The 27,284-nt window shown below is 36.7% G+C and overlaps 2 protein-coding genes across 26 annotated transcripts in view; one reads left to right on the top strand and one right to left on the bottom strand.

The window, feature by feature from the left end:
- LOC108976888 (supervillin) overlaps window positions 1-27,284 on the top strand; it is a 423,491-nt gene that overhangs the window by 324,398 nt on the left and 71,809 nt on the right. The window lies entirely within an intron of this gene.
- Window positions 11,799-13,555, bottom strand: LOC108976895. The gene is made up of 2 exons (XM_018946317.1): window positions 12,983-13,555; window positions 11,799-12,283 (listed from the first exon to the last, which is right to left on the bottom strand). Exons 1-2 carry the CDS (start codon window positions 13,361-13,363, stop codon window positions 11,882-11,884), a joined length of 783 nt encoding a protein of 260 aa, XP_018801862.1. The 5' UTR covers window positions 13,364-13,555; the 3' UTR covers window positions 11,799-11,881.

Raw genomic sequence — 27,284 nt, 5'->3', positions numbered from 1 at the left:
AATTTTAATTTCTTTTATTTTAATTTTAATTTTATTTGTATATTTTATTGTAATATTTTATTTTAATTAGTTAGTTTTGACCAACAAAAATGCAAGTAACCTCAATTGAAATGCAAATGCTTTTATGCATTTATTTAGGCGACCCACTCGCGTAGAAACTCTCATTTGTATGCACACACACGTACACAACGTGGCCATTCAATGGAAGAGGCGGCGGTGCGCATGCGCATAAAAACTTTCCTTGCCAAATGTAGCCCACACAGCGTTCGGCGTGCAGCCAAAGGCACCTGCACTTGTCACACTGGTCCTGTTGCTGCCGCAGCTTGCTGTTGTTGCTGCAACAACTTTGATGCTTCATAATGCTTTTATTGGTTTGTGGTGGCGTCAAACGGGTTTAGTGTCGCCGTTGGACCTCTAAGTTCGCACAACCAGTCTGCAAGCACAACACACATCGACATACCGTGTATGAATAAACATGTGTGTGTGTGTGTGTTGCACATGCACTTATGCCCTGTTGTTGTTACTATTTTTATATAGTGTGTTTGTTGGTTTCCTATTATTTGATTTCTTGATTTATTTTCCGATAAAGCAGCCTGCTGCAACTCTCCTTTGTGTGTGTGTAGTTTCCACCTGCAAGTAATCTTTCAACATTAACTAGCCGTAATAACAACAACAACCAGCGCAGCGTTTGACCACATGAGTTGCCTTTTTAAATGCAAAACTTATGGCAACTACACACACACACACATACTGCCATGCATTTGCAGCGCTTAGTTGGTTGTTGTTGTTGTTGTTGCTTTGACAGGCGCTTTGTTGTTGCGGTCTCTATGCGGCCAATTGTGTGGGCCGCTTCGTCTTCGACGTAATTTACTACGGCATCGAAATTGTTTTCTACCTAGGCACTTAAAGTCTTCAAGCTGGCTGGCTCTTTTTGTTGGTGGTCTCTTGCTCGTTTTTGGTTAAAATATGCAATTATTCATAAATGCATGTTGTAGCTTTGCGAGCGCGTGTGCCATGGGCATAATAACTGTATGCTTTCCCTATGCATGCTTGTGTGTGTGCTAAATGATCATTTAAGGCAGTGGCAAAAGTAGCAGGTGTTTTGCTAGAAAACAAGTCAAGATAAGCTCGTACTTTCGATGGTGAACTCTACTATTCAATGTCACGAAAAGTTCACTAGATCAGTGCAAGCGTTGAAACCAGGTGTTGAACTGGAATAGTATTCCTTTCAATCTATCTAGGAAACGTAATACCAATATTGCTTCAACACAGAGCTTTTAGAGAACTTTTAGTACTTCAAGGGCATCCTGCAAGGTTTTTGCACCTACACTTGTTTCCGCTTTGGTTTGTCAACTTTTATTTGAACCAGTTTTGCTCCTGATCTAAACAATTTTGACCGATATCGTCACGATTTTTCAGATCGATACCTTAAAATATATATCGACACTCAGGCATACGGCCGGATATGTGTAAAAATCGACTAAATTGTCACTCTGATTTTATACGTTCTGTACATCTATTCAATATATAGAAAAGGAACAACGAGTATGCTTAAATTTTTTTTCCAAGAGAATCATGTCTACAGAATCTATGAAAATGCTGCAGGAGTGTTTTTGGCAGTCTACTTTATCACGAGATGCCTTTGAGTAGCATAAAGCCTTCAGTGAAGGTTTTGTAGTCAACTTGCCTCATGTCTTTGTGCATGCATCTCTGTTTTTAACGATTGTCTCAAAAAAGTTAAAGAAAAAAGTACTTGAAAATAGTCGTATTAACATCAGGTTGATAGCAGAGGTTCTCAACATCTATTATGGATCAATCCAACACTCAATGAAGCGTATCAATGCTAGAATAGCACCAAAAGTCCAGAACCTTTTGCAAAAACGATGTCAAGTCGAGGTCGTCAAATGGTTGCTTCACAAAGTTGATGAATAATCTGTATCTGAATGCCTTACAATGGCACATATTTGGTTCTACCTCTAGTGATTCTCATTAGAGCTGTACCATGCAGAGAAATACGGTGGAAGTGAAACTAATCTATTAATACTTATACGATCTCATACTGAATGCCTATAGAATCAGGGGCGGATCCAGAAATAGTTCTTAAAGAGGACCAAGTGGGTACAAGTTTTGAAAATGTTTCAAGAACTTTTTCTGCAGTGACATCACTGACACGATGCGCCAGGCCGATCAGTCTATCTTGAAGCATGTTTGTCCTCAGCCAAATTTTCATGCGGCGAAGTGTCGAAAAAGGTCGTTCAGAGCTCGCATTCGTCACAGGGAGTGTGCAGAATATGTGAAGAAAACTATGAATTGTGGCCTACAGGTCTACTATACATCGCAAACTCACTTGAAATCCATCCAAAACTTTTCTAGAAAAGCACGTCTTCAAATCTTCGCCGATTGTATTTAACTGATGAATGTACACAGAGACCCTGTTGTATTCTTCACAAGTTCTCACACAGAAATTTTCGCAGATTCTTGGCTTGGCTAAACTTTCGGTTCTGACGCTGATTGAAAGAGTTAGAGATAGAATATAAAGCTCATACGATCGAAAACTTAATGGAAAAAGAATAGTAGAGACAGCCGAACTGAAGAAACATTCCTATATGTTCTCAAAAGTATCTGGTCTAGTTAACAGAAATGGGCTAGTTTTATATCCTAAACTGTTTTCTAAGTTAGATATATAAAATATATAAATCCGGTTTGGGCTAAAATAGAGTGTGGTAAGGTATACTATATATCGAGAACCCTAAACAGCGGGGTTTTTGTTGTCCGTAGAACGGAACGTTGTGAAGTCATGGATCATCTCGTGATCGTTGTTCTCTTCGACACTACTCATCTGTTTTCGAAATCTGTAAGATAATCTATCCGATCGGCATAAAAAAATATATTTAAGTTGGGTAGAAGACACTCTTCCTTACACAGTCGTAAACCTTATTTGTGGTTTTCTTTTTTCATGTTATGTATGGGAAAAAGTTAAAGTAGTTATCGTAATCTGGTTCCACTCTAGAGTTTAATAAGAACTCCTTCCATCTTGACAGTGCTTACGGCTTGGACTTCTTTTTGTGCCCAGCAATCTGGACAAATTTATAATATCAACAATATTTGGTTAAATAGCTTATGATGTTGCTATTCGTCAAGAAAACTCTTTAAAGGCGCAATATTAAAATAGAGACGAATATAATTCTCCGAAAGTCAAGTGAGATCAACAGTTACATACATATTTATTTACATGCATACATAACACATCTTCAGACTGACACAGACATCTGCCAAGTTGTCGCGATCTTGCCTTGAACTACAGCAATTTCCGATGATTTACAAGCGATTGCCAAGATCACAGCGCAGCAATTGCCGTGAATCGCGCTGCTGGCCACTACAACAACTGTAATTATCGCATAAATTTCCACGTTGGCGGCACTGACGTTGACCAATAGTTAATGCAACGCTCAGGCATTACACACACACACACTAGCCAAGCGAAATACAAAGCTTGAAGCGTGTAAATATTATTAGTGGACAAAAGCGTCAATATAGAAGCAGAATTTATAGAAAAATACGACGAATGGCAAGGCAAGCGAAAATATTTGAAATTCTTACCGCTTTAAGCCAAGCACATGCATTTGTACATTTGTATGTATAGGTGTGTTGGCATGTGTGTAACCGCAATGCAGTTGTGGCGCATGCGCGGCAAGCCAGATTCGCAGTTGGCGCAAATAAATACTCAATTGCCAGAGTTGTTTTGAAAAGGCATTGGCTTTGTATGTAATTTATATAAGATTTTCTGTGTGTGTGTGTGTGTGTGTGTACAATCGAACTCGTTAAGCGCACGCGCCCCAGTAACACCAGCAATTGCTAGACGCTGTTTCGCCATGGTTAAGAGGCCTCCAAACTGTAATTGACGCAATAATAACACTTGTTGTACGCAGGTGTTTCTTACACCAACCGCCAGTCGCTTGTTTTCAACTGGCTTTGAACTCGGCCGCTCGCCTTCAGTTGCCTGACTTCTGTCTTCGGCCAGGCCGCTGCCAATTTTCAAGCTGTCATGTCACACTGGAGTGTCATGCACTTAAGGTAGTATTTCTTCTATGATTGTTGGCCATTTGCGAATATTTGCCGAAATTGTTCTTAGAAATACTTAATAGTTGATTAGAAAATGGAGCAGTTATGATTGTTAGGCATTCTTCGTATTGATTTATGATCTGGAAGTGAAAAGTCTGGACTCTAACTATAAAAAATCCACTGCGACTTCTGGTCTATTGTGTACAAAGCTTTGATTTCTTCTTCTTCTTTACTTTCGTAGATACCGCTTACGGAGTCATAGCCGAGTTAACAACAGCACGCCAGTCCTTTATTCCTTAGGCTATTTGGTGCCAATTCGAAATGATAAGTGGAGCCAAGTCTTCCTCCATTTCGAAGCTGAGATGTTCTCTTCCTTCCGCACAACATGACCTAGCCAGCGCAGCCACTGTCTTTTGGATCGCTGAACTATGTTATCGACTGCAGTATTCGCCGTTGCCAATTCGCAAATGATCATAAATCTTCCGCAAAACCTTCCTCTCGAAAACTCCTTCTACCCTTTGCATCCTAAATAAGAACGATAATATAATTATGAGAGGCTTGTGGGGTTTGGTTTTTGTTCGCCGAGAAATGACTTTACTTCTCAATTGCCTCAGTAGTCCTAAGTAGCACCTGTTGGCAAGAGTTATACTGCTACTGGATCTCGACGTTTGTCTGAAACTTCGTTTGGTATCGAACGGTTCAGAGAGATTTTTTCCGATCCACACGGAGCTTTTGGTAATGTTCATCGGCAGTTTACACAGCCGTATCAGCTTTGCAGGAATACGGAGTTCAGAACTAGCTGAAGGCGGCTTTATAATCGACTAAGAGGTGATGTGTCTTAGTCTACCTTTCACGGGATTTGCTAAGATTTTGCGCATGGTGAAAATCTGGTCGATTGCAGATTTTCCAAGTCTAAAGTCACACCGATAAACTCCAATCAGTTTGTTGACTATAGATTTACTCTTTCACATACCACGCTCAATAATATCTTACATGTGAAATTAAGGCGGCTTATCCTCTCCCAATTGGCGCAGATTGTGTGGTCCACTTTTTTGTGGATTGGGCACAATAAGCTTTGGTTCAAATCTTCGGGCATGCTTTCTTCCGATCATACCTTGCAAAGAAGCTGCATACTGCATGCATTCACACTGAAGCATATTTTACTAAAAGCATAATCTTTATATTTCTTAACTCCAAACTCGTACTTTCGTTGTTTACATTATGAAAGCTCTCAATATGGCCATTTTTGGCGGCAAGTGGCAGCGTGCCACTTTTGTAGCCCATATACGAAAGAAATACAAGTTGTTGCGACAAAAATAGGCGGCGACGTTTGGAGTCAAGCAGTGTCACACAACTGGCTCACTTTGCTTACTTGTTTATCTGCGAGGAACAGTGCCACGGTGCTTATTAAATACAAGTCAAATGTAATGTGAAAGTTTTATTTGCTCTTTTGACATATGTATTTGCATAGCATATTTTATGGAAGATCATTAAAGTTAATTTGACTTATAAGTTGCTGAAGATTTTTTAATTCTAAGAAAACCTAGACCTCGTTCTTTTAAGTTGTTGCGTTGAAAATTTATATGATTGATTGACCAAAGTTCATTTGCTGAAATGATCCAGATTGCGGTCTAATAAAAGCATAAAAAATTGCTGGCTGCGCTTTTTAAGATTTAGATAATATTATTTTCATATTTATACCCTGCTTTGTTAGACTAAGAAGGAAACTTTGACATGCGAAAAAGGCTCTCAGTTTTTGAGATATCGATTCGGAAATTTTCACACCTTCATTTCTCTCCACCGTGCTGCTTATTTGTCGGTAGTGCCGGTATCGGATCGCTATAGCATATAGCTGTCATACAAACCGACCGATGATACACAAGTACTTGTATGGCAAACTTCCTTAGTTGACGAGATATCGGCACGGAATTTGGTATGGATTATTATCTAAGGCAGCACTGCAATTTCTTAATATCTTCCTCAAATCGGACCACTATATCATACAGCTGCCATACAAACTGACCTATCAAAAGCAAGATAATTATCTTTTAATACCCTTTATGCTGTCAGAAATGCACATATGAACGGTATTGTGGTTCCTGTGCTACTCTGCTGAAAGTTAATGCTGTTCTTATTCTCTTATTCAAAAATATCGAAAACCATAAAAAAGACAATATAATATATATTTTTTTTTATCAATTTAGTTTTCAAAATGAACCACTTCAACTTTTTAACGCTAACTGTCGGCGGTTTTCGGCGTTGCACGAATATTCCACCATTTTCCTGCTTTGTCTCAGTCTAAGTTCCGCGGTTTGTATTTTGGCGAGTTTATGTCCATATTAGCCGCCTCCTGTCGACGCTTTTTCGTAAATTTAACGTTCAACGAGCTTCGTTTGTATATGCATACATACATATGTACATGTGTATTAATGTTTGTAGAGCGTTTTCGAAGTGATCATGACCATGACTGCACGTTTCTAAACGCTTCAAAGTATATTTAGATGTTTTTGTATGTATTTGTTGTATTGGTTAATACTAGTTTTGACCATAAATGCTTACAATTATTGAATTTATATTGTTTGTCCATATGAATGTACTTGTATGTGTGTGCACATTTTAGTACCTGGGTAAATATAAGATATACATATATACTATAGATCGTTTGATCGCAATATTTGGGAACTTATTTCGTTGTCGTTTTTGTTTTTACCTTCGGCCAAGTTTGTACTGATGATCTTGCAACTTTTTAACTCCATTATACATATTTTATATTTTAATTATTCGTCTTTGTTGAATTTGAATTGCTTCATTGTTTGTAACTGTAATGGATGATTTTGTAAGCAAATGTGTGGGCGAAAATCTCCCTAATTTTGTAAAGAAAAAACACAGAAACTTCAAATACAATGGGGAATGGTTATTATCATTCGAAAGAACATTTTTTAGCACTAATTTTTTGAAGATTATATCTTTAAAATGTTGACCGCGTCTACGCCTCAGATGGTCCATTTTTCGTTGACTCGTTCGAGCATTTTGACTGGTAACTGGCTTTAAAAATTCTAACAGTGTGATATCACAAGATCTTGGTGGACAGTCGACTAGCCCAAAACGTAAAATTATCTGCTCACTGAAGTGTTCTCAATCTATTGATTGATGCAAAGTGTCGGAAGTGCCGCCGTTTTGTTAAAACCAAATGTCACCGAGATCACGAGCATCAATTTCAGACATCAAATTGTAGGTTACATTTGCGCCATAACGGTCGTCATTGACGGTTACTTTCTCAGAGGCATTATTTTTGAAGAAATATGACAGGTCTTCAATCTCTCAGATTGGTCTTCGTTTCAAATGCGTAATTTTTTTTTTTTTACATACCCATTGAGCCCGAAAAAATTTGATCGAAAATGTCGAATCTTCTTGGAACTTCTCAAGGGCCCATAGAGTGACGCAATGTCACTTGGGAAGGTCGGGCGGCTTCAGTTGTTGCACAAGCTCTATTTTGTGCGCTTTCAATTTAAGATATCGATGTAAAATGTGCTAAGTCGTTCCATACGTTAATCCGAGTCCGAAAGGCGACAAATTGACCCGCCACAGTCTTGGTAAACACTCTCAGCTACGGATGCCTTATTTATTTCACTCCGTGCTGGGCGTGGTCTTTTCGGTCGAATATTATCCAACAAATATTACTGGGTCTCAAGATGGATGATGGTGTTGAGAATAGTACGCTCAAGAAGCAGATTATGTTGCCCATAAGTTGAGCGAAGCGCGCGAAACACATTCTTTACAAAAGGTGAATTTTCGTAATAAAGTTAAAATGCATACAATACTGAACAAAAATAACATGACAGCTTGACACGACTCACGGGTAATCTGTCAAAAGGAATTATTGAAAAAAGGATCTCTACTTCGATCAACCGTTTTTTTTTTTTCAAATAAAAAATGTCTGCAAAATGTGTACTTTCAAATACAATTTTCTAGTTTAGACTAAACCTTTGTTAAAGCTGATTTTGTGAACGATGTGTGTCGAAGTTTTCGTATTTTGCATCAGGGTTTGTCCCAACGGACGTTTTGTTCAAAAATAAATGACAATTTCAGATTTTCTGCAACTAAAATTTTGCAAATTATGATAGTCGAAAGCAATTTAAATAAAATAATTATTTATTTATTTATTATTAATTATTTATTATTTTTTTTTTGTTATAATTTTTTTTAAATAATTTTATTTATTTTTTTATAATATTCTTTTTTTTTAATTAATTTTAATTTTGAAGACAAGAGTATTATTTCACTATTACTTTAGAGAAAAAAAATCTTGGTTTCATTCGCTACTTAAGTCGAAACCCTGAAAATTCATCTTACATAATTACAAAAAGAAACAGCTCCACATCAAATTAGCTGATTATATTTCTAATTCATTTCGATGAAGATTAATTACATTTTCTACAATATACCTATAATATGGGTTAATAATTTGTTGTTGCACTTCTAAGCTTTTAAGCTTCTTATTTTCTAATTATGTGTATAAGCATGTGTATATTATATATATGCCAGGCATATATTTCAAGATGCCGAAGTAAAAAAAAACGAATTGGATCTTTAATTATTGGATAAATGTGGCTTTGCTTAGGCGCTTGTCTTCTTAATTCTTATATCTTTTTGCTTTCAATGCCGAAATTATCTGGCTGGAATTAATAATAATCTTTATTTACTTTTTTATCATCCAATCTTACTATGACCGTGTATTATTCTTTTTTTTTTTTTTGTTTAATTACGATTGTTTCTAACAACGATTTATAACCGAATGAGGAACAGTTTGTTTGAAGGTTGATTGATTGATTTATTTAAAAAAAGTAAAGGCCTTAAAATTGCACAGTTGGATGCTACACACAAGCATTCATTTTGATATTATGTGAATTAATAGCCTGAAAAATGGGTAAGTTTAAGGCGCAGTTAATACTAACCGATATTTGATTGGGAGTTAAAAATAATATTATTTTCTACATGTAATACCGCCTGGTATTTTTATTAAGATTTATTAATGAAATATCATAATTTAAATTAATTATTCGCTAATGTCATTTGAAGGCTTATTTTCTAAAACGTCAGAAGCATTAAATGCGACCTTGTACCATGTTCCGACTGACAATTAAGCATGAGATTTAGGCTGTTGAGTAGATTATCTCAACATTCTACTAATTTTAGCAAGATTTCGTCATTTAAAAATGGCACTTGTTAATCTCTTCATCGAGCAGATTTTAAGCTTATATCTATGTCAGTAGGGAAATTTATCACAATATCACAGCTGATTGAGACCCTTTAAACTGTCAAACTGAAAAAAATGAAACAAACAAATATAGAGAAAAGTTAAAAATTAAAGAAATATCAAATGAATAAGTAAAAAATGGAAGAAAGTAGTATCCAAGAAAGGAGAGTAAAGAGGAGTGAGGCTGCCAAAGCCGATTCAATAGAGTTGTGGCGGGAAAAAATTCCACAGATTCGATCGATTTCAAAAACAGCTGTTTTATAAATCTCCTATAGAGAGCATCACTTTATTGAAAATATGATCAATGAAGACCTTCAGATATTATTGCTCAGTTTTTACAGAATTTTTTTGTGTCTTATTGCAAGTTACCACCCTCCTAAGCAGTAAATGGTAATGAATAAAGATTGTTTATAACAGACTTTCTGCGGAATTTTATTCTTATTCTTCGGCAGCGTAGAATATGTGAGTATATTGGGTGGTCGAAAAAGTCTTTTCGTATCTGGTCAATAGATTTCGTTGCAGTTGTATATCTCCAGTGTTATCAATTATACCATATATTGTTGGAAAGGTGTGATTTTGAGCTTCATTTAACAAAAAAATTGAATTCAGGAAAGTTAAAAAAAGTTACAGCTGTTCAAAAATGAGTGAAAATAATGAAGAAATTCGCTATATTTTGAAATTTTTGTATAAAAATGGGATGAATGCCACGAAAGCTATCAATGAAATTTGTGAAGTCAAGTAATGGATCGAATTAACATCTGCGGTTCTTTGCCAAAATGAAATGAAATCGAACACTTTCTGAAGCGAATCGTAACAGGAGGATCAAATACGACAATAATGTGCGAAAAAGAGCATGGTCCACGTGTGGTGAAGCTCAACAAATGGTCGCAAAACCAAGATTAAAGCCTTGAAAGGTTATGCTGAGTGTTTGGTGGGATTGGAGAGGAATCATCCCAATCATCCCCTATGTGCTGCTCCAGCCTGGTTGAACGATGATTCTACATTTTACTGTAAACAACTGATGAGGTTGAAGCAATCAATCGAAAAAAAACGGCCAGAACTAATTAACAGAAAGAGATTCGTCTTCCATCAAAACAACGCTAGGCAACACACATCTTTGATGACTCGGCAAAAACTGGGAGAGCTTGGTTGGAAAGTTTTGATGTATCCGCCATAAAGCCCTGTCTTTGAACCATCGGACTACAATTTGTTTCGGTCAATGCAGAACTCCCTTTATAGAGTAAAGTTGGCTTAAAGAGAAGCTTGTGAAAACTACTTGCCGAGAAACCAGAAAAAAGCCACTGATGGAATAATATCTATAGCGGAAAAATATCAAAAAGTGGTCGAACAAAATTGTACATATTTGGTTCATTAAAATCATTATAAATATAAAAAAAAATATGTTGAACTTTAACTGGAAATACGAAAATACTTTTTCRAGTACTCTTTAAATGGTATGCTAATTTTACTTCTCCGTAGCTTTCCTGATAAGCGCTAAAATTCTGAGTGAGAGTCTACACTACGCTGAACGCTTTCTTCTGCACGTGTTGTTTCGATACTTAAAAAAAAAAATTTTTTTTTATTGTTTTCAAATGTTATCGCAAATCTGCTGCAAAATATGCGCTGACGTCATTTTGTTCGCAAATATTTTCCTAACACATGCACCGAAATTCACTTCCTCTCCGCTTGTTAGCATAACTCGATAACAATTTATTAAAAATATTTTTATTTAACAAAATATTTAATTTGATTTTTTTTTCTCTTTTCTTTGCAGGTAAGTGACCAAAAAAAAAAGATTATTTTCTTCGTCCGGAATTTACGCTAGAAAATGGTGAAAAATGTGACCGCTAAAATATTTGGTGTGAGTCAAAGTAAAAAAAAAAGTCTATTTACTTAGCTAACGATCGGAATATATGTATATATATGTACATATATGTTTGCATAAAAAGTGACACGTGAGCAATAAATAAACACAGCTGAAAATTTCAAACGGAAATGCACTGATTATGCAGTCGACAGCCGTGCCCAAAGCAAGAGTTTGCTCCAACTAGACTGCGATGGGGTTGCGAAAGATACAGCCGAGTCACGCGCTGCATTTGCAAAAACAATTCGCATTTGCATTTGTTTTGTTAATTTGGAAAATATTTACACTACTTAAACAAAGCTGGCTTATAAACTCTTTTGCGCTGATTTGACAGTTCGTTATGAAACAGGGTTGATTTTCCGTACGACACTTAACGAAGCTTTGAAGTGCACTTGACTGGATTTGTGTGTTTGCAAACGTGCCGATATTGTATTACTGCAAAATTGGCGAAAATTGCAAACACACTCTGGGAAAGGGTTAGCAAAAGCTTAGGAAAAATTTGTAATAATTAAAAAAAATTAAAAAAAAAAAATAACTGCCTACTATGGATTTCCACAACCATAAACGAAAACACCACACCATTAATTTTTCAACGCATTTTTTTCATTTATTTTTTCCTCCCTTCAATCCTATTCACATAACCTCACAGCTTTTTGGTATTATTTAACCGCCGAAGAATTCCTTGATTTTACCGGCGGTCAATTTAATAAGTTTAAAATCTGTGCTACTTGTTGTTGTATGTTTTGGGACTGCTCAGTGGTCGTTAGTTCATCGTAGACTGTGGAGGGTGACGATTGTAACGTCATCGGTTCTGGCGGTGGGGCTGGTGCCTCAGTGGTTGTTGTTGTTGTTGTTGTGATGGAACTAGTTGTTGGTACTGTTATTGTTGTGGTGGAACTTGTGGTTGGCTGCACATGTCCATCCAGACAGGCCTGCAAGTAGTTATAGTTACTTGCAGTATCTGCCACATAGCGCCGCTCAGCGCGTTGACAGCACTGCTGATGATGCAATTCGATGCGACGGTAGCGCTCTTGCAACACGGTCGCATGTTCGGAGGCATTACCCGATATGCTGTATATGGCCTTGGTGTTCGCACTGCCCTGTGGTTGAAGTAAATTTTTATAGGAAATAATTTTTGTAAAAATTCTATCGGAAAGAAAAATATTTATCTCCTACTATTAACTCCCTTGTATCCGGCGATATTGACTCTAACAGCCTTCTCAGGCCCTTCCCTTATGAAATACCTAAAACTGTAATATCTTCAGTAACCATAAAGGAACTCGTATGTCTCTGTACGTATATCTTTTCGAGCCTATGTGCAAGTATTTACAACGGTATTAAACAGTAGTGATAACCCAGTTAGATTTTTGTATTCTATATTGGCTATACGTCTCAGGTACAACGAGGACACCACTTCTTACCGCCACTATGATTTATCTTACTGTCTGCACATTGATCTTTTCGGCGATGAAAATTCGATAAGAAATATACGTAAGTTTTACTGCTGACAGAGAGAAACTACCCGAATCTCTCTCTCTCTCTCTCTCTCTCTGTTTCTCTGTCTGTTCTCAACCACTTTTAAATTAAGTAAACTTCTTTTCGCCTTTTGGAAGATCAAATATAATAACAAAACACTTGTATGTCAATTTTGGGTTTTGACTTTCAAAGAAATCCTGGCGCTAACGTATACTGAAATTTAAGGCTATCACATTCAGATATTTTCCTACCTACTTTTTCGGACACTTATACTACTTTATGAACCTTTCCAAGTTCTACAGATTAACTCGAAATATACTCACAATTTTCGTGTGACAGTTGAACAGTTCCAAAGTATTGCTGACCTCATTACAAGCGTGTAAACTGCTGCATACCGCCTCGGCTGCATGCACAACTTCCTGACGTTCCCTCGCCGAATCATCGTCAATTTGTTTGCGTTCCTCGCTCGCTTCGAGCAGGCATTGTTTGTAGTCCTGACCGTAAGCTTCGCTGATCGAATTTGAATGCCTGATGTAATCGGTGAAACACGCCACCGACACTTGCGGGTTGAGAGCCGTAATTCGCGAGGTGAATAGCAGACGTGCCAAGCCCTGTTGGGATGGTAGTCCTGCGCTGTGCGGCAGCTGTGACATGACCGGTTGCAGCGCGGCTGTCAGAAGTATTGCTATTGCCAATCTTAGCATGTTGCCTCTCTTTGCGTCTTCGATTTTTGCGTAATTTCACTATATGATAGGCGCTAGTTGCCTTTAATGCGGTCACGTAGTACTCCAAGTCTGCGGCTTGTAATTAACTTTTCGTGCAATTATTCGTTTTATTCTTTCCGTGCGTCGAGTTGTTGCTCGTCGTTTGAATTTCGCAAAACTATGTTGGTCGCTAAGCAGAAAGAGTGTTTTTTATATCGCTTAATGACTGCGAATTTTCGTAGGCCAACGCTTACTCACCTTATCAGGCGTTATCTGTGACAAAGAGTTGGTCAGTAAACAGCCTACTCTAATATTTTCAAACGAGCAGACACTTCTTTCAGATTTGATTGTTTTAGCTCGCGCATCTCGTTATTCAATAACGAGGCTACAAGGGGGGACTGAAAAGTTTTTGATATAAACAAAACACGGTTTTCAATGAAGGTCTGGGTTTGCTGTAAAAAAATGAATGGTTCGTCGCAGTTCTGGTGATTAGATAGGAAATAAGCTCAAAGTTTACAGAGGCAGGAATATTTTCCCGGGTTAACCATAATGGACGTCTAAATATTTTTCTCCTTATTGAAGGACAGAAAACATTCCTAAAATAGTTTTGAGGGACGCTGTCGAGTTAACAATACGTGACCGGATTTTTTCATAGTAGTAGAAAAAATCGAAAACTGGAACTTAAATCCTAGTTTATCACCCTCTCATATTTCTCCCACAGAAGCACCAGATTAAGTATGCGTTTCGTGGAAACGGCGAGTTTCTTAATGATCTCTTTCCTTATTGTGGTCATCCCACAGCTTGTTCTATACTCGGGTTTGATTAGAGAGCGCCGTGCACGAAAAATTAGAACATAATCGTGTAGGAATCATTCATCTGTCTGGCGTTCACAATAGCTTTCGAGTGTTAGAAGAAAACCCTAACTAACTATGCAGAATTGCGCTGGCTATTTCTAGATGTTGAATAGTAAGAGTAGATTTTATGACTAAGGGTGCTACGGAATAATGATCTTCCATGAGAATAAGTACATTTGGGGTTCCAAAAGCTATCTTGGGCAGCAGTACGTACGTAATTCCTATCGAGAACTATTTTTTATACCTTGAAGAGTTTGTCAAAAAGTTAATAACACCCGGCAGAAAACGTCAGATACCATTTACTATATCATAAAATAAGAATATAGATAAATGATTAATGGCACGAACTAAGTGAATTTAGCCATGTCTGTCTGTTTGCGCGAACCGATGCTTATTTATCGGAATCCCCGATATCGGACCAATATTGCATATAGATTAGGTTAATCTGGTAGACCACTAAGCCATGCATAGACCAGTTTTGGTCCTTTGAGTTACCAGAAGGTGTTCAGTTGCCATCCTTTAGGATGCCTGCTCTGGTCTAACTAACGATACCTCCTCCAGTGCCTCGAACCGTGGGTAGGACTCCTTACAGCTTAGTCTTGGCAATGCGGGACAAGTGGATAAGAGATGCTCTATTGTTTCCATGGTGCTCTGCTCTTGACATATTCTGCCATGTTGATCTATTAGCTAAATATTGCGAGCGTAAGTAGCCACCAGACAGTGATCAGTAATATTGTATATAGCTTCCATATCCATCGAAATCCAACTCTACAATCCAACTTACAATTTCCGAAAAAAAATCACATCCGAGAACTATATCTATCATACAAACCAACTGAACAAATTTAAATTCATGTCTTTAACTTTTTTATTTTTTATCTTCATATTATATTATTGTAATACCCACCTTCAATCGAAATAAATACATTTAATAAGTCAAGAACGAAGTAGTGAACTAACTGTTAACTCGTAAAAGAAACCGATTTTCGAGAATGCCCTTATCTACCGGACACTTTCTAATCCAACCTCGTATTTCATATTCATAAATCTTCTCTCCTTACGCCTTTGGTGATTTGTTTTATAACTTGTCATTGGTCTTGTTGTTATTTATATGTTTGCCGTTACTTTGCAGATCTTTAGTATCGCGCCATTAGAATAACAACACTACACGATGTAGTGATAAACGTACATAAGTCTTTCTAAAATATTTACCATCATCGCGGAGATAAATCAAGTGTAATGAGGTCATCCCCAATTAGTTGAATCAGTATTAATAGAAAATTAAGCGGCTTTTGAAGAACATTTTTAGATCATTAGAGCAAATATGTATCAAAGTACATATGATTCATAAAAGGATACACTAGTAAGCTACATTTGATCAGTCAAACTTTGGAAACTATCGAATCGAACAAACAATAGGCATAATTCAACAGTCTGGCATAATCAAATAGAGAGAGAGAGAGAGAGAGAGAGAGCAACAAGCTGTTACACAAGTGTCTATCTTATTGTAGGCACGTGCATAATATTGTTGTTGCTTTTAGAAGGAAATTTTTCGAGAGAGAGAGAGGGCGTAACTAGTGTAATGAAGCTGGTTAATCATTCGTTGTAAGCGGAACTGAAAACGTGAGTTTTATGCGCAAATATTAGCATATTTACTTAAGTTACGGCTACAAAATGCCTCATTGCCGGCGGTGGATTTTTTTTATTAGTGTCTTTGTCGTTTCGTTCACGAGATTCAGCGCCCACCAATATTTACAAAACTGCAGCAAATAAAGTAAAACAATTTTTAGTTTTAGTCAATTTATGTATATGTAAACTTTGGTACACAAAAAATATTAACGTTAATAATTTGTGGCGATAAGGCTAGTTTTTCTGCGGAAAAATGGTCAACAAATAATTTAATCATAAAATATACAACAAAATCAACAAGTGGTTTAATAATATTGCAGGCACTAACTTTTTGTTAAAATGTATGCGTTATTCGTAAACAAACAAGAATGTCAAATTTTTGTATAAATTTTAAAAATAAACCATAGTGAAACAGTAAATTTTAGCTTCGGTAAACAATGTGTGGCTATTTTTATCGATGATTCGCAGAGTAATAAATTTTTATAATAAACGTAATTGTTTTAAGCGCCGATTTCGGATCGCTATAGGATATAGTTGCCCTACAAACTGGCCGATCATAAATAAGTTCTAGTTTGACTATCTGCTACCTAATCGATATTTGTCATGTATTGTTTTGAAGGGTGATCTATTTTGAGGTCCCCTACTTTTTTAAATAAAAAACACAGAAACTTCAAATTTAAAGAATAATGTTTATTATCACTCCACACAGCATTCTTTYGCATTTATTTTTTGCAGATTATATCTTTCAAATGTTATCCGCGGCTTATTCTCAGATGGTTCATCCGTTGGATCCATTTTTCTATTACTTGCTCGAGCATTTTGACTGGTAACTGGCGAATGACAAGCGTGAAATTTTGCTCTAAGTACTGAAACGAAGCGAGATTGTTCGCATAGACCTGAAATTTTACATATCCCCACAGGAAATCTCTTGGCACAAAACCATTGATAGATGCGATGTGTGGAAAATGGCGCCGTCTTGTTGAAAAAATGTCGCCGAGATCACGAGCTTCAATTTCAGATATTCAATAGTCGGTCATCATGGCGTGAAAAGGGTCGCCATTGATGGTTACGTTCTCACCGGCACACAAACCACAACAAACCATTGTTGTTTTCTGTATAAAATGTCAGTTGTTGAATCTCTTCAGGTTGAGCTAGAAATGTGTCTCATCGCTGAACAAAATTTGGTTCGAAAACGTTAGATCTTCTTGGAACTTTTCAAGAGTCCATAGAGCGAAGCAATGTCGATTGGAAAGGTCGAGCGGCTTCAGTTCTTTCTCAAGCTGTATATTTTGTACGCTTTCAATATAAAATCTCGATGTAAATTGCGCCAAATCCTTCCGTACGTCAATCTGAGTTGCTGCGAACGCCGAATCGGCTCTCCACGGTCTTCGTGTATACTTTCAGCTAAGGCTATTATATTTTCTAATTGCATACTGGATGTGATATAATCGATCGAATGTTATCCAATATAGAACGCTGGGTCTCAAGAAAAAAGTACCTCGCTTTGGATCACCCGTTATCAAATCTTATGAAAAATTCCGAAAAGTTATGCAGAATCTTTACTGTAATACTCAACTCATATCATCCTCATAAATCCATGGTAATTTCTTTTTTCTTTCTTCTTCTTCTTTGTGTCTTTGCTCAATTTGTCATAACAGGGTTGGTTTCCGACTGCGTACCAACATTTGGACTGTGTAAATCAATTTGTGCCACATTAGTGCTAATTACTGTTTAATCCACTTTTAGCCACCCTCTAAAAACTTCATAACTACTGTTTACATGACAAACGAAAGGAGTAAACAATGACAAAAAACTTTATGAAACAAAAATCACCACTAAAATCCGTGCAACATATTTTCAATAAAAAAAAAAATCAAGCAAATTAACAACATAGTCGTCAGTGCCAGCTGTCGTCTGGCAAGCCCCTTTTTTGCCGTATTTCTACATATAAACTCCCTTGTTGCCACAGATGGCACCTTAAACTGTCGGTATTACTCATAAATGTAAAAACAAATATTTATATGGGGAGTTCTAGTATGTATTCCCTGTTGAAATCCTTAAATGAAATGTTAACACAGTTTGTGGCATGCAACATATCATATCCCGTTTTTTTGCTACATGCCCCATAGCGAGCAATTTTATTATGAAACGCACAAGGAAGTGTGATTGCTTTGATATCAACACAAAGAGCAGCAGTGAAAGCCAACGCAGGCATAAAGAAACCAATGCCCTTTGCAGAAAGGATGTACTATATAAATTTGTAAAGCGCCAACAGGGAAATGAATAAAGGATACACGCAGACAGCAGACAATGTTACGAATATCAAAAGTCAAAAATATCATCTATTAAAGTCGACTGAAGTTGGGGTAACTGGCGGTCGAACGTTGCCTTGGCGTTTAATTCGAAAAAAAAAAAACACGACAAATGCAACTGTTGGGGTTGTCATGGTCTTACCACTTACTCACTTTGGGGTGGTAGTGGCGTCTATGCAGCCGGAAAACCAAATGTGTATTTCCTTTGTATACTTTCCGGTACACAAACATTAATCGGAGAATCAGTGGAAGCGTAAAACTTTTACAACCGGCGGCCAGCCGGCATTTTCCATATTCCGAAGGTCGATAATATAAACAAACAAGAGAAAATAAGCGAAGTATAAGCGTAAATGAATGAAAGTGATGAGGAAACTCTGGGCCAGACAATGCATTCGGTAAAATGAAGGGGGAGAAATAAGCGAGCGCGCTGAACTCCAACGACTAAATGGCTGTTGTAGACACAGACTTTGGTGTAGACGGAATTTGAGGGTGGCTGGCAACTGAAGTGGAAGCTTGCAAGTTTCATAAAATGGGGAGACTGAGCTAGTAAATGCGAGTAGGGAAAATTAAGTGAGTAATAATTGAGCTCAAAGACATTGTGATAATACTTTTGTAAAATGTATGAAAGAAAATCGATCGCTTTTAATTTCTCCAGTAATTTTGAAAAGTGTTGCCTACATTCAGGCGGTTTGTTCTTAACCAATTCGTGATTTATCGAAGTCGCACTAGTTTTTTTTCAGTATTTTTGAAAAGTGTTGCCTACAATTAGGCGGTTTGTTCCTGTGCAATTCTTGATTTATCCAAGTCGCACTCCTTTTGGTCCCATAAAATGTTATCCATGTCAACTGGAAACCAGTTTTTGAAAATATTGCGACTCCAGTCATCATAGTTTAGATTATAGGAGCTCAATTTTTGAAAATATTTACTTAAAAATAAATGAAAAGTATCATAATCCTTCATTTTATAAAAGTAAAATTGACAATTAAATTTATATTTTTTCCCTAAAAAAGTTTTGAAATACGTTTTATACTCGTATGCCACGCTTCAATACTCACGCATATAATTGATTACAAATATGACTTTCAATATTCTGATTTTTTTGTTCACTTGTCATAATCCAATCCATTAATGCCCTTCTTGTCATGCATCACAGCGTAATCATTATATGAAAATTAAATTACTTAAATAACCGGTTACATAAGCGTTACCCGATATTATTGCTACTGTTTTTTAATTTGTGTGGCTGACTGAGCTGAACTGCTGATTGCCTGATTGGCTGCTTGACGTGCTGTATGATTGTCGAATATATATGTTATAGCGCTTGCTGTGCGATGCGATTTGACATTATGACGGGTGAAGCCACACATTTTTCGTATCACTTACAGTCTGCTGAATTTAATACGATTCAAATTAATTAAGCTTGATTTTATAAATATCAACAAACAATCAATATAATTGTGACAATTGAATGACAACTAAGGTGGCAAAATAATGACTTTGTATAACAATATAAATAACAATATGCCTTCAAATTTGCATATTTTTCAATCACATTGAATGACAGCCGAACAAAATATGGATATGTAAAATATCTGTTATGCCTAACAGGTTAATGTGACAATATTGATGAAATCGCCCTATAATGGTGGAAGACAGTATTGTAAGTAAGAAAAAAATTTAATTTTAATTTTAAAGCTATAATACCCTACGCAGGTACATTTTCTTTAACCTAAAAAACGTAAAAGGATTTTAACCTGGATTTTGATCTGTCAGTTTATATGGTAGCTATATACTTTAGTTGTCCGAGCTGAATAATTTTTTTGCTTTGAAAAATAATCAATATCATGAAGCTATCTTATCAAATAAACAAATTTTCCACACAAAGACCTCATTTAGAGTCGTCAGTTTGTTTGGTAGCTATAGGTCATAGTGGTCTAATATTGGCGATTCCGACAAATGTGCGGCTTCCTGGGGAGAAAACTGTGTTTGCTACATTTCAGACCGATATCTCAAAAACTGAGAGACTAGTTCGCGTTTATACAGGCGGTCAGATGAACATGACTCAATCGACGCAGCTCGTCAGGCTGATTATTTATATAAATACGCACGTTGCCTTTTATATTTCCATATTAGAGAACAAAGACAAATATTAATGATCGAAAATTGCTTTATAGTTTTTCTAAATATTCTCTACTAGGATCTATATACTTTTGCACGCGTTCGAACCAATTTTTTGCTGCTTCTTTTGCCACTTTGATTGAGGTATCTCTAAAACATGTCTCTTGAACGCATCAACTGCCTCTTCGGCTGTCGAAAAAAGTTGACCTCTAAGTTTATTTTTTACGAACGGAAAGAAAAATAAGTCATTCGGTGCCAAGTCAGAACTATTCGGAAGATGATGATTTCTGAGCTCAAAAACAGTTGTTTTAATCGATGGGTGACTGCTCGCATTGCCGTGGTGAAGAGTAATCCATCTTCAGCGGTTGGTTTTCATAATTTCTTGAAAGACAACTCGCAAACTAAATGACTGTGAACCACTCAGAACTTACCGTTCTGCATTGTTTTAGCGGTATAGTTGAGATATGTTCAGTTGTTCCAAAAAAAAAACCAGGCAATTGATCTTTAATTTCGAGCGTATACGCGTAAATTCACTTTCCACCATCTGTCACGATTTCACAGACGTATTTTATTAACACTTCCCTCGACCAATGGACATGTCGACGCAATATTGTATATATGCTACGAATACCTAAGTTTGTCTCTATCTGACAATAGGTCACATGACGATCTGGGTATATTAGTTAGCGCACAGAATCAATATTTTTCGGAAGAACAACTGATTGTGGACGACCTTTACGAACTCCCTTGGGGTGATCTACGACCTCGATTAAATTCACATACATACCATCTATTAACACTCGACTTGATGTAGCTTCACCGCCAAAAATAGAATTAAGTTAAAAATTTTTTTTTCCGAGATGATTATTTCAAGTTACTGTAAACAACAATCAAAAAGAAATTCTTTCAAGGCATTAAGGTCTAAAATCTATCCCAGCTTATAAGACGAAAAATTGGATTTTTGGATTAATCCAAGATCCCATAAACTATGTCCTTTCATTTCTCCATTCTCCATTGACTTACTCTTATTTAAAAGCCTTTATAACTTTATATTACGTCCAGACTTGCCACTACCACCACAATTATTCTCCACACACGACAAATTACTACAAAGCAAATAGTTTGTAATTTACGCGCATTTCTCACAATTTTCCAAACGTCAAAGCCGTCAATAGTGTGACTCAACAAATTCTCTGCCGTCTTACGGTCATAGGCCTTCGAGCGATTCCCAGCGAGCACCCACTTTAATGACAAATGTGACATGCCACCTCTCGCCGGTTAAGCTCGACCGAACGTTTGTGACACAACATAAATCAGAATTGGTTTGAGGGGAGAGACAGACCGACAGACAGACAGACAAGAAAGACAAGACTGTCTTACAAGTACTTTTTTATGATTTTTTTCTTGTTGTTGTGGCTGCACTTGTTTCTTTTACTTCTTAAGCGCTATTTCTATGCTTACGAGTGTACTTGATGATTTTATTTTCCATTCGCCACTGTGGTAACCAGTCTACAGTGGTTGCTGGCTGCCAACTTGTCTTGACTTAGGTTAATTGACCGCAAGACTTCTTAGTCGGGACAGCACACAGGTTTAAAGTGTTCGTGGGTATATATTATATATCGAGAATGAGTACTACATAGTGGTAATGAAATGTTTAATGTTTATGATGTATGTATGTATGTATGTAGGGTTGTTTGAGACTTCGAGTTCTAGAAGTAGTATTTATGGCAGCAGCTGAGCTTGCGTAGTTTTAAGGGGTTTACTACTATTCAGATATATGTTTATATATACATATATATGTATGTAAGTATGTATGTACGTTTATATGTATATGTATATATAATATAATTACTCGTAGTAATTGTGACAATAGCTCTCCGCTGCAGTACATTCAACTGTCACCGCCGCAGTCTTGCTCAGCTGTTTTCTGATTTGTGAGAGCGACGCTGAAGACAGTTGCACACGCTTTGCGAAGAATTACGAAAAAAAACCTGTAAAATAACAAAGTTACATTTAATTTCATTGTCAGCGAGGTATAATTACTGCATTACTGTTATGCTGTAAAGAAATGTAATGCTTTTCTTGCGGTAATCAAGCTTGTTCGCCTTGATATTTTTTTAAATATACGGTGTTTCATACTAATGCCGGCAGGAATACCCATACGTACATATGTGTCTATATATATTTTTGTACATGTAAATATGTACACATAATCATATTATTTGCTATAGAAAAATTTTTTTAAGACATTTTAAATTAACAACACACACTCCTTCCATTTGTTTAACAAATTAGCATTCTCATATATATATTTATTTATATACATAGGCATACAAGTGTATATACACTTACATACATATGTATATAGATATGTCTACAGGTTGTTTCAAAAAATTCAAAACCAAAATTCTGTTAATTATTTTTTCAACCTTGAGCTGCGCCGTTAGCAATAATCAATTTCCTATTTCCATTCAAAAAATAAAGAAACAAAAATGTTGCAATTAAGCAAAAGTGGTAAATTGCTTAATGATTCCCTTTCTAATTACTATTTGATATTTATACTGTAAATTAGTTAATTTTATTACCTATTTATAATTGTTTTTTTTTTTTTTTTTAACTTAAAAGCAGCAATGTTGTTTATTTGTATACTAAATTCGAAAGCTTATTTGAAAGTAAACGAAAAGTTTCGGCTTATTTCTTTTATTATGTATATTAGGAGTTATGTAGCTATTGTTGTTGTTCTTTTAGTGTGACAAAACACTCCTCGAATATATAATATTTTATATTATATTACTGGCGACTTGAAAGACCTTCGCCTCGGAGCTACTTCGGTTACGTAGAACCATCAAGAATTGGCATGCTAAGAGGTCAATTGAAAAGTCCCCGGCCTGACACATAGCTTTTGCAATGCTTTTTATTGGAAAAATACTACTGAAGCAAAGGCTTGGATTGGTGAACATTATTTCTGCATCAGGCAAGCGTTGAAAAGTGGTTTGCTAAGCTTAAGCGTGGTGAAATGAGTACCGAAGACGACGAACGCAGTGAGCGCTCAAAAGAGATTGTTACCGACAAAGAACAAGCAATGTTCGGAGCAATGTTTGGAGATGTTCAAGCGTAATAAAGCCCGGTTTTTGCAACGATATGTAACAATGGATGAATCTTTGCTCCATAATTTCACTCCGAACTCTAGTCGACAGTCATCAGAGTGAATTGCACACAATGAACCCGCTTCAATGCGTAAAAAAATGCAACAGTTGGCTGGCAAGGGAATGGCGTCTGTATTTTGGCATGACCATGGAATAGTTTTTATTGAGTTTGAAAAAGAAAGTATTATCAATAGCGACTATAACGTTATTGGACCGTTCGAAAAAATTAATTCAACGAAAAACGGCAGCATTTAACGAACCACTGTTTCACCAAGGCAGAGCGCCGTGTCCAAAATCAGTGATTGAGCTTCGAATTGTTTCCGCATTTATCGTATATTCCAGATCAGGCCCCTAGCGACTATTTCCTGTTCTTAGACCTCAAAAAAATGCTAAGAAGAAATATTCGTCGAATGAAAGGTGATCGTCGATACTGCGGTCTACAGGGTACATTCCAAAGTAAACAGGACTGAAAAAAAACAGAAAAAATTTTTTTTTCGACAAAATCGATTTATTTTATTCAAAATAGTCTCCTTCTGCTTCAATACAGCTTTTTGCATAGCCCAAAAGCATGTCGAACGTGTGTTTTAGCTCGTTGGGCGATATGGCCGCTAGTATGCCGGTGCAAGCCTTTTGAATGGCCTCTACGTCTTCATAATGCTTTCCTTTCATGGGCAAATGCATTTTTCCAAAAAGGAACAAGTCGCACGATGCCATATCAGCTGAATACGGGGAGTGGTTAATAGTTCAAATGTGATTTTTAGTCAAATAATCGGTAACAATCGGTCCTTCGAATGTTGGATTCTGAGCAATATTTTATCGTCAGTCAATTTCTGCAGAACAAACCGTGCACACACCTTTCGTAAGCCCAAATTTTCGAAAAAATGCGATAAACCGATGTTTTGGGGATGTTCATTTCCATTTCCATGAATTTCAATAATGATTTCGGCTGATTTTTGATGAATTCACGCACAGTTTCTATGGAATTTCCGGAGATCACGAATTTTGCTTGGTCCACATGTTGATCGTCATTTATGTCCTCACGACCACACCACTTTGAAAACGTTGAAACCACTCGTGCACTCTGCTACGGGATAGGCAGTCATCGCCATAAATTTGTTTAACCAATTTTAAAACAAAACTTAATGTTGACTCTTTGTTCGAAGATCATTTTCGCACCGATAACACAAACATGCTGACACTTAAAACGCAATAACTTCACTTCCAATCATGAAAGTCTCACTGGACAATCGATAAAGCTAGCAGATTCTAACGCATCAGTCGACATATAAATGGCGTCACCAGGGGGCGCTAGATTCAAAAAGTCCTGTTTACCTTGGAATGCTCCTTGTACATGCTATATTCTGTAAGGTTTTAAGGTCTTCGACGTGTTCTACAACAAAAAAAAAAAGAACTTCGTGAGAAACTTAATATACCCTGTTGAGGGTATAATAAAACATTTTCATTCGAAAAACCTTATTCAAAACTGGGTTATGATCACTTAAAATTCAGACAATGTAACGAAACTTAAGAGCTCAGTAATAACTCACAACAGATTCTGTGAAATTTGCAAATAATTAAAAGCGCGACCGAGACATAAATCACGTTGCAATTTGGAAAACACCGACACATACTTAAAAGTGTAATTGAATTAAGCGGAACGACAGCGTAAATTATAAAAAGTTGTAATAAAAAGTGTAAAGAATATATGTAAGTTAAAAGTAGATAACATAAAATACAGACAGAAAAAAAAGAAAACATAAACAACATTAAAATAATAAATAAACAATAAAGATACACGACACAACTTTAAATGCGAATAATGGATTTCTTCTAAGGTGTTACAAACCTTTAGTTCAAAGTGCCTCACTTCCAAAAACATACATAAATTTCGAAAACGGCATTTGACCAATAAACCGAAAAGCCAAAAGTTGACCCAGCAGTTGGTAGGCATGCGTGAGCGTGACGAGTTCACAACACACAACGTCAAAAGCAGAAATCAACCGAAAAAGTCAAACGATCGCAAATGACTACACGTACAACGTAACAGCAAGGCACCGTAAACTACGCATGAGTAAACATAATAAACGAGAAAACGCGCTTAATATCAGTTGCGGTTTTGCAGTTCAAGTGCTTGACGTGATGCAGCACAATATATCAGCAATAAAAGTCACTCGAAGCTGGGCAAAAATAAAGCATAACGCAAACCAAAAAGCAAAGTGTAAAAAACTTGATTGAAAACATGCAAAAAGAGAAAAAGCGCGGCAAAATAAAATTTAAATCTTGAGCGATGTTAAATGACGTGAGTCAAAATAAACCGCTGAAGAAGAAAGGTTCAGCAAAAACAAAACAAGTAATGGTCTTAAAAATCAGCACAGAAAAAAACGACATTAAAGATATAATTTTGAAATATGTAAGTTTTTAAATGATGGATAAAGGTAAAACTGATTACGATCTTGCATCATAGTCATTATGGATAGAATAAAGCTGCCATATAAGTAAAAGGTCACCAAAGTAAATTTCATGAGATTATCAGAAAATTGAAAGTAAATATTCATCAAATTTTCCCAATTTTCTGATTCTAGTTTAGCTGAAGAATTTTGGTTCGGTCAAATGGAATTAGCTATTCATTAAGAAGTTGAGAAACGAAATGATTGCGATTTTTGGGCCCAAGCCAACAACGGAACCAATGAAATACAATATAAAAAAACTACTATTTTTAAAACCCTGATAATCCGCCTTGTTAGATGCGAACATCTTTTATGTCGCAGATAAGTAAAATATTTACGTATATTCCAGCATGGACCAATATATTTCCTAAATAGAGGTGGCATATATGTAGATTAGACGGCCGGAGGGAGAAATTCGACTGGTGATAGATAACACAGTTGTCGCGACAGTAGCAAAAACTGAATGGAAACATCTCGTCCATTTTGTAGTAAGAAGGTACATATCCAGTTCAGGTTTAACCTTATTGTTGGTTCGTTGCTTCTCAATAACACAGCATGCAAATATGAAGTTTTACCATCTTCGGGTGTACAAAAAAGTACCGGACCAAGGTATCGTACGAAACGTGCCGAAAAATCAGCCTAGCTGGGAATCCCTGAATAACCTAGATTCGAACGGAACTTAGAGAAGGGTAAGTGGACCTGCTTTCCTTTACACTTGTTGGTCCAATAGCTGAACCAAATTAGGGAAAATAATAAAATCTCAAAGAAGTCCGATTCTCTCACAAAAAGACGGTTCCTTCCCTTTTGTTCCAAAAAGAGAACTATGTTCCTAACGAGCTCTAAGACAGCCAGTCCATAGACAATAAATTCTCGTAGGCTTAGTTTAAATGCAAGGCTACCATTAATACTGTAGCTGCAGCTAAGTCCAACTCCTGGAAGGCAACAATATCTGCGGCGACCGAACCAAGCCTAGCAAACAGAGTTTGGTTGCAAAACAGCGGGGGATAGGAGATGGCAAAAGTGAGGTTGCAAGTATTGCATCTCCCAAAGCAAAGTCTATCTTTAAGGTCGATGGCCCAACAAAAGCAAGATATGCGAAGAAGCGTCATGTTGCCTCTCTGCTGAAAGGCAAACAATAAGAAGCTTACAAAAAAAACTACAGGAATCCATTGATTTTCTGAAAGTGGTTTTAACCAACTACGATCTCGAACTCCCAGGAGTGGCGGCAAAAAGGCAAAGGCCAGTTGAAGAGGTAAAGTTGTTCCTTAAAGACCGAGTTTAGCAATCCGGGTTTGCCACCGTCATGCACAAACGTCGGCTAGTACCTCGAGATTCTACTACACTTTTTGTATAAAGAAAAGACCACTGTTCACTTAGATATATGAGTCTTCTAAAACTACGCCTACGATGGGTCC

The sequence above is a fragment of the Bactrocera latifrons genome, unplaced genomic scaffold, assembly GCF_001853355.1.
Source record: "Bactrocera latifrons isolate USDA-ARS-PBARC rearing strain unplaced genomic scaffold, ASM185335v1 scaffold_81, whole genome shotgun sequence".
Classification (NCBI taxonomy): Eukaryota; Metazoa; Arthropoda; class Insecta; order Diptera; family Tephritidae; genus Bactrocera; species Bactrocera latifrons.
Note: the sequence above shows the minus strand (reverse complement) of the source record. Positions and strands in the feature narration are given on the sequence as shown.

Coding starts and splice junctions, on each gene's coding strand:
- LOC108976895 (XM_018946317.1), bottom strand. CDS start 13,363: ATGCTAAGATTGGCAATAGCAATACTTCTGACAGCCGCGCTGCAACCG. Junction 12,284..12,982: donor TCAACTGTCACACGAAAATT/GTGAGTATATTT, acceptor CTTCAACCACAG/GGCAGTGCGAACACCAAGGC.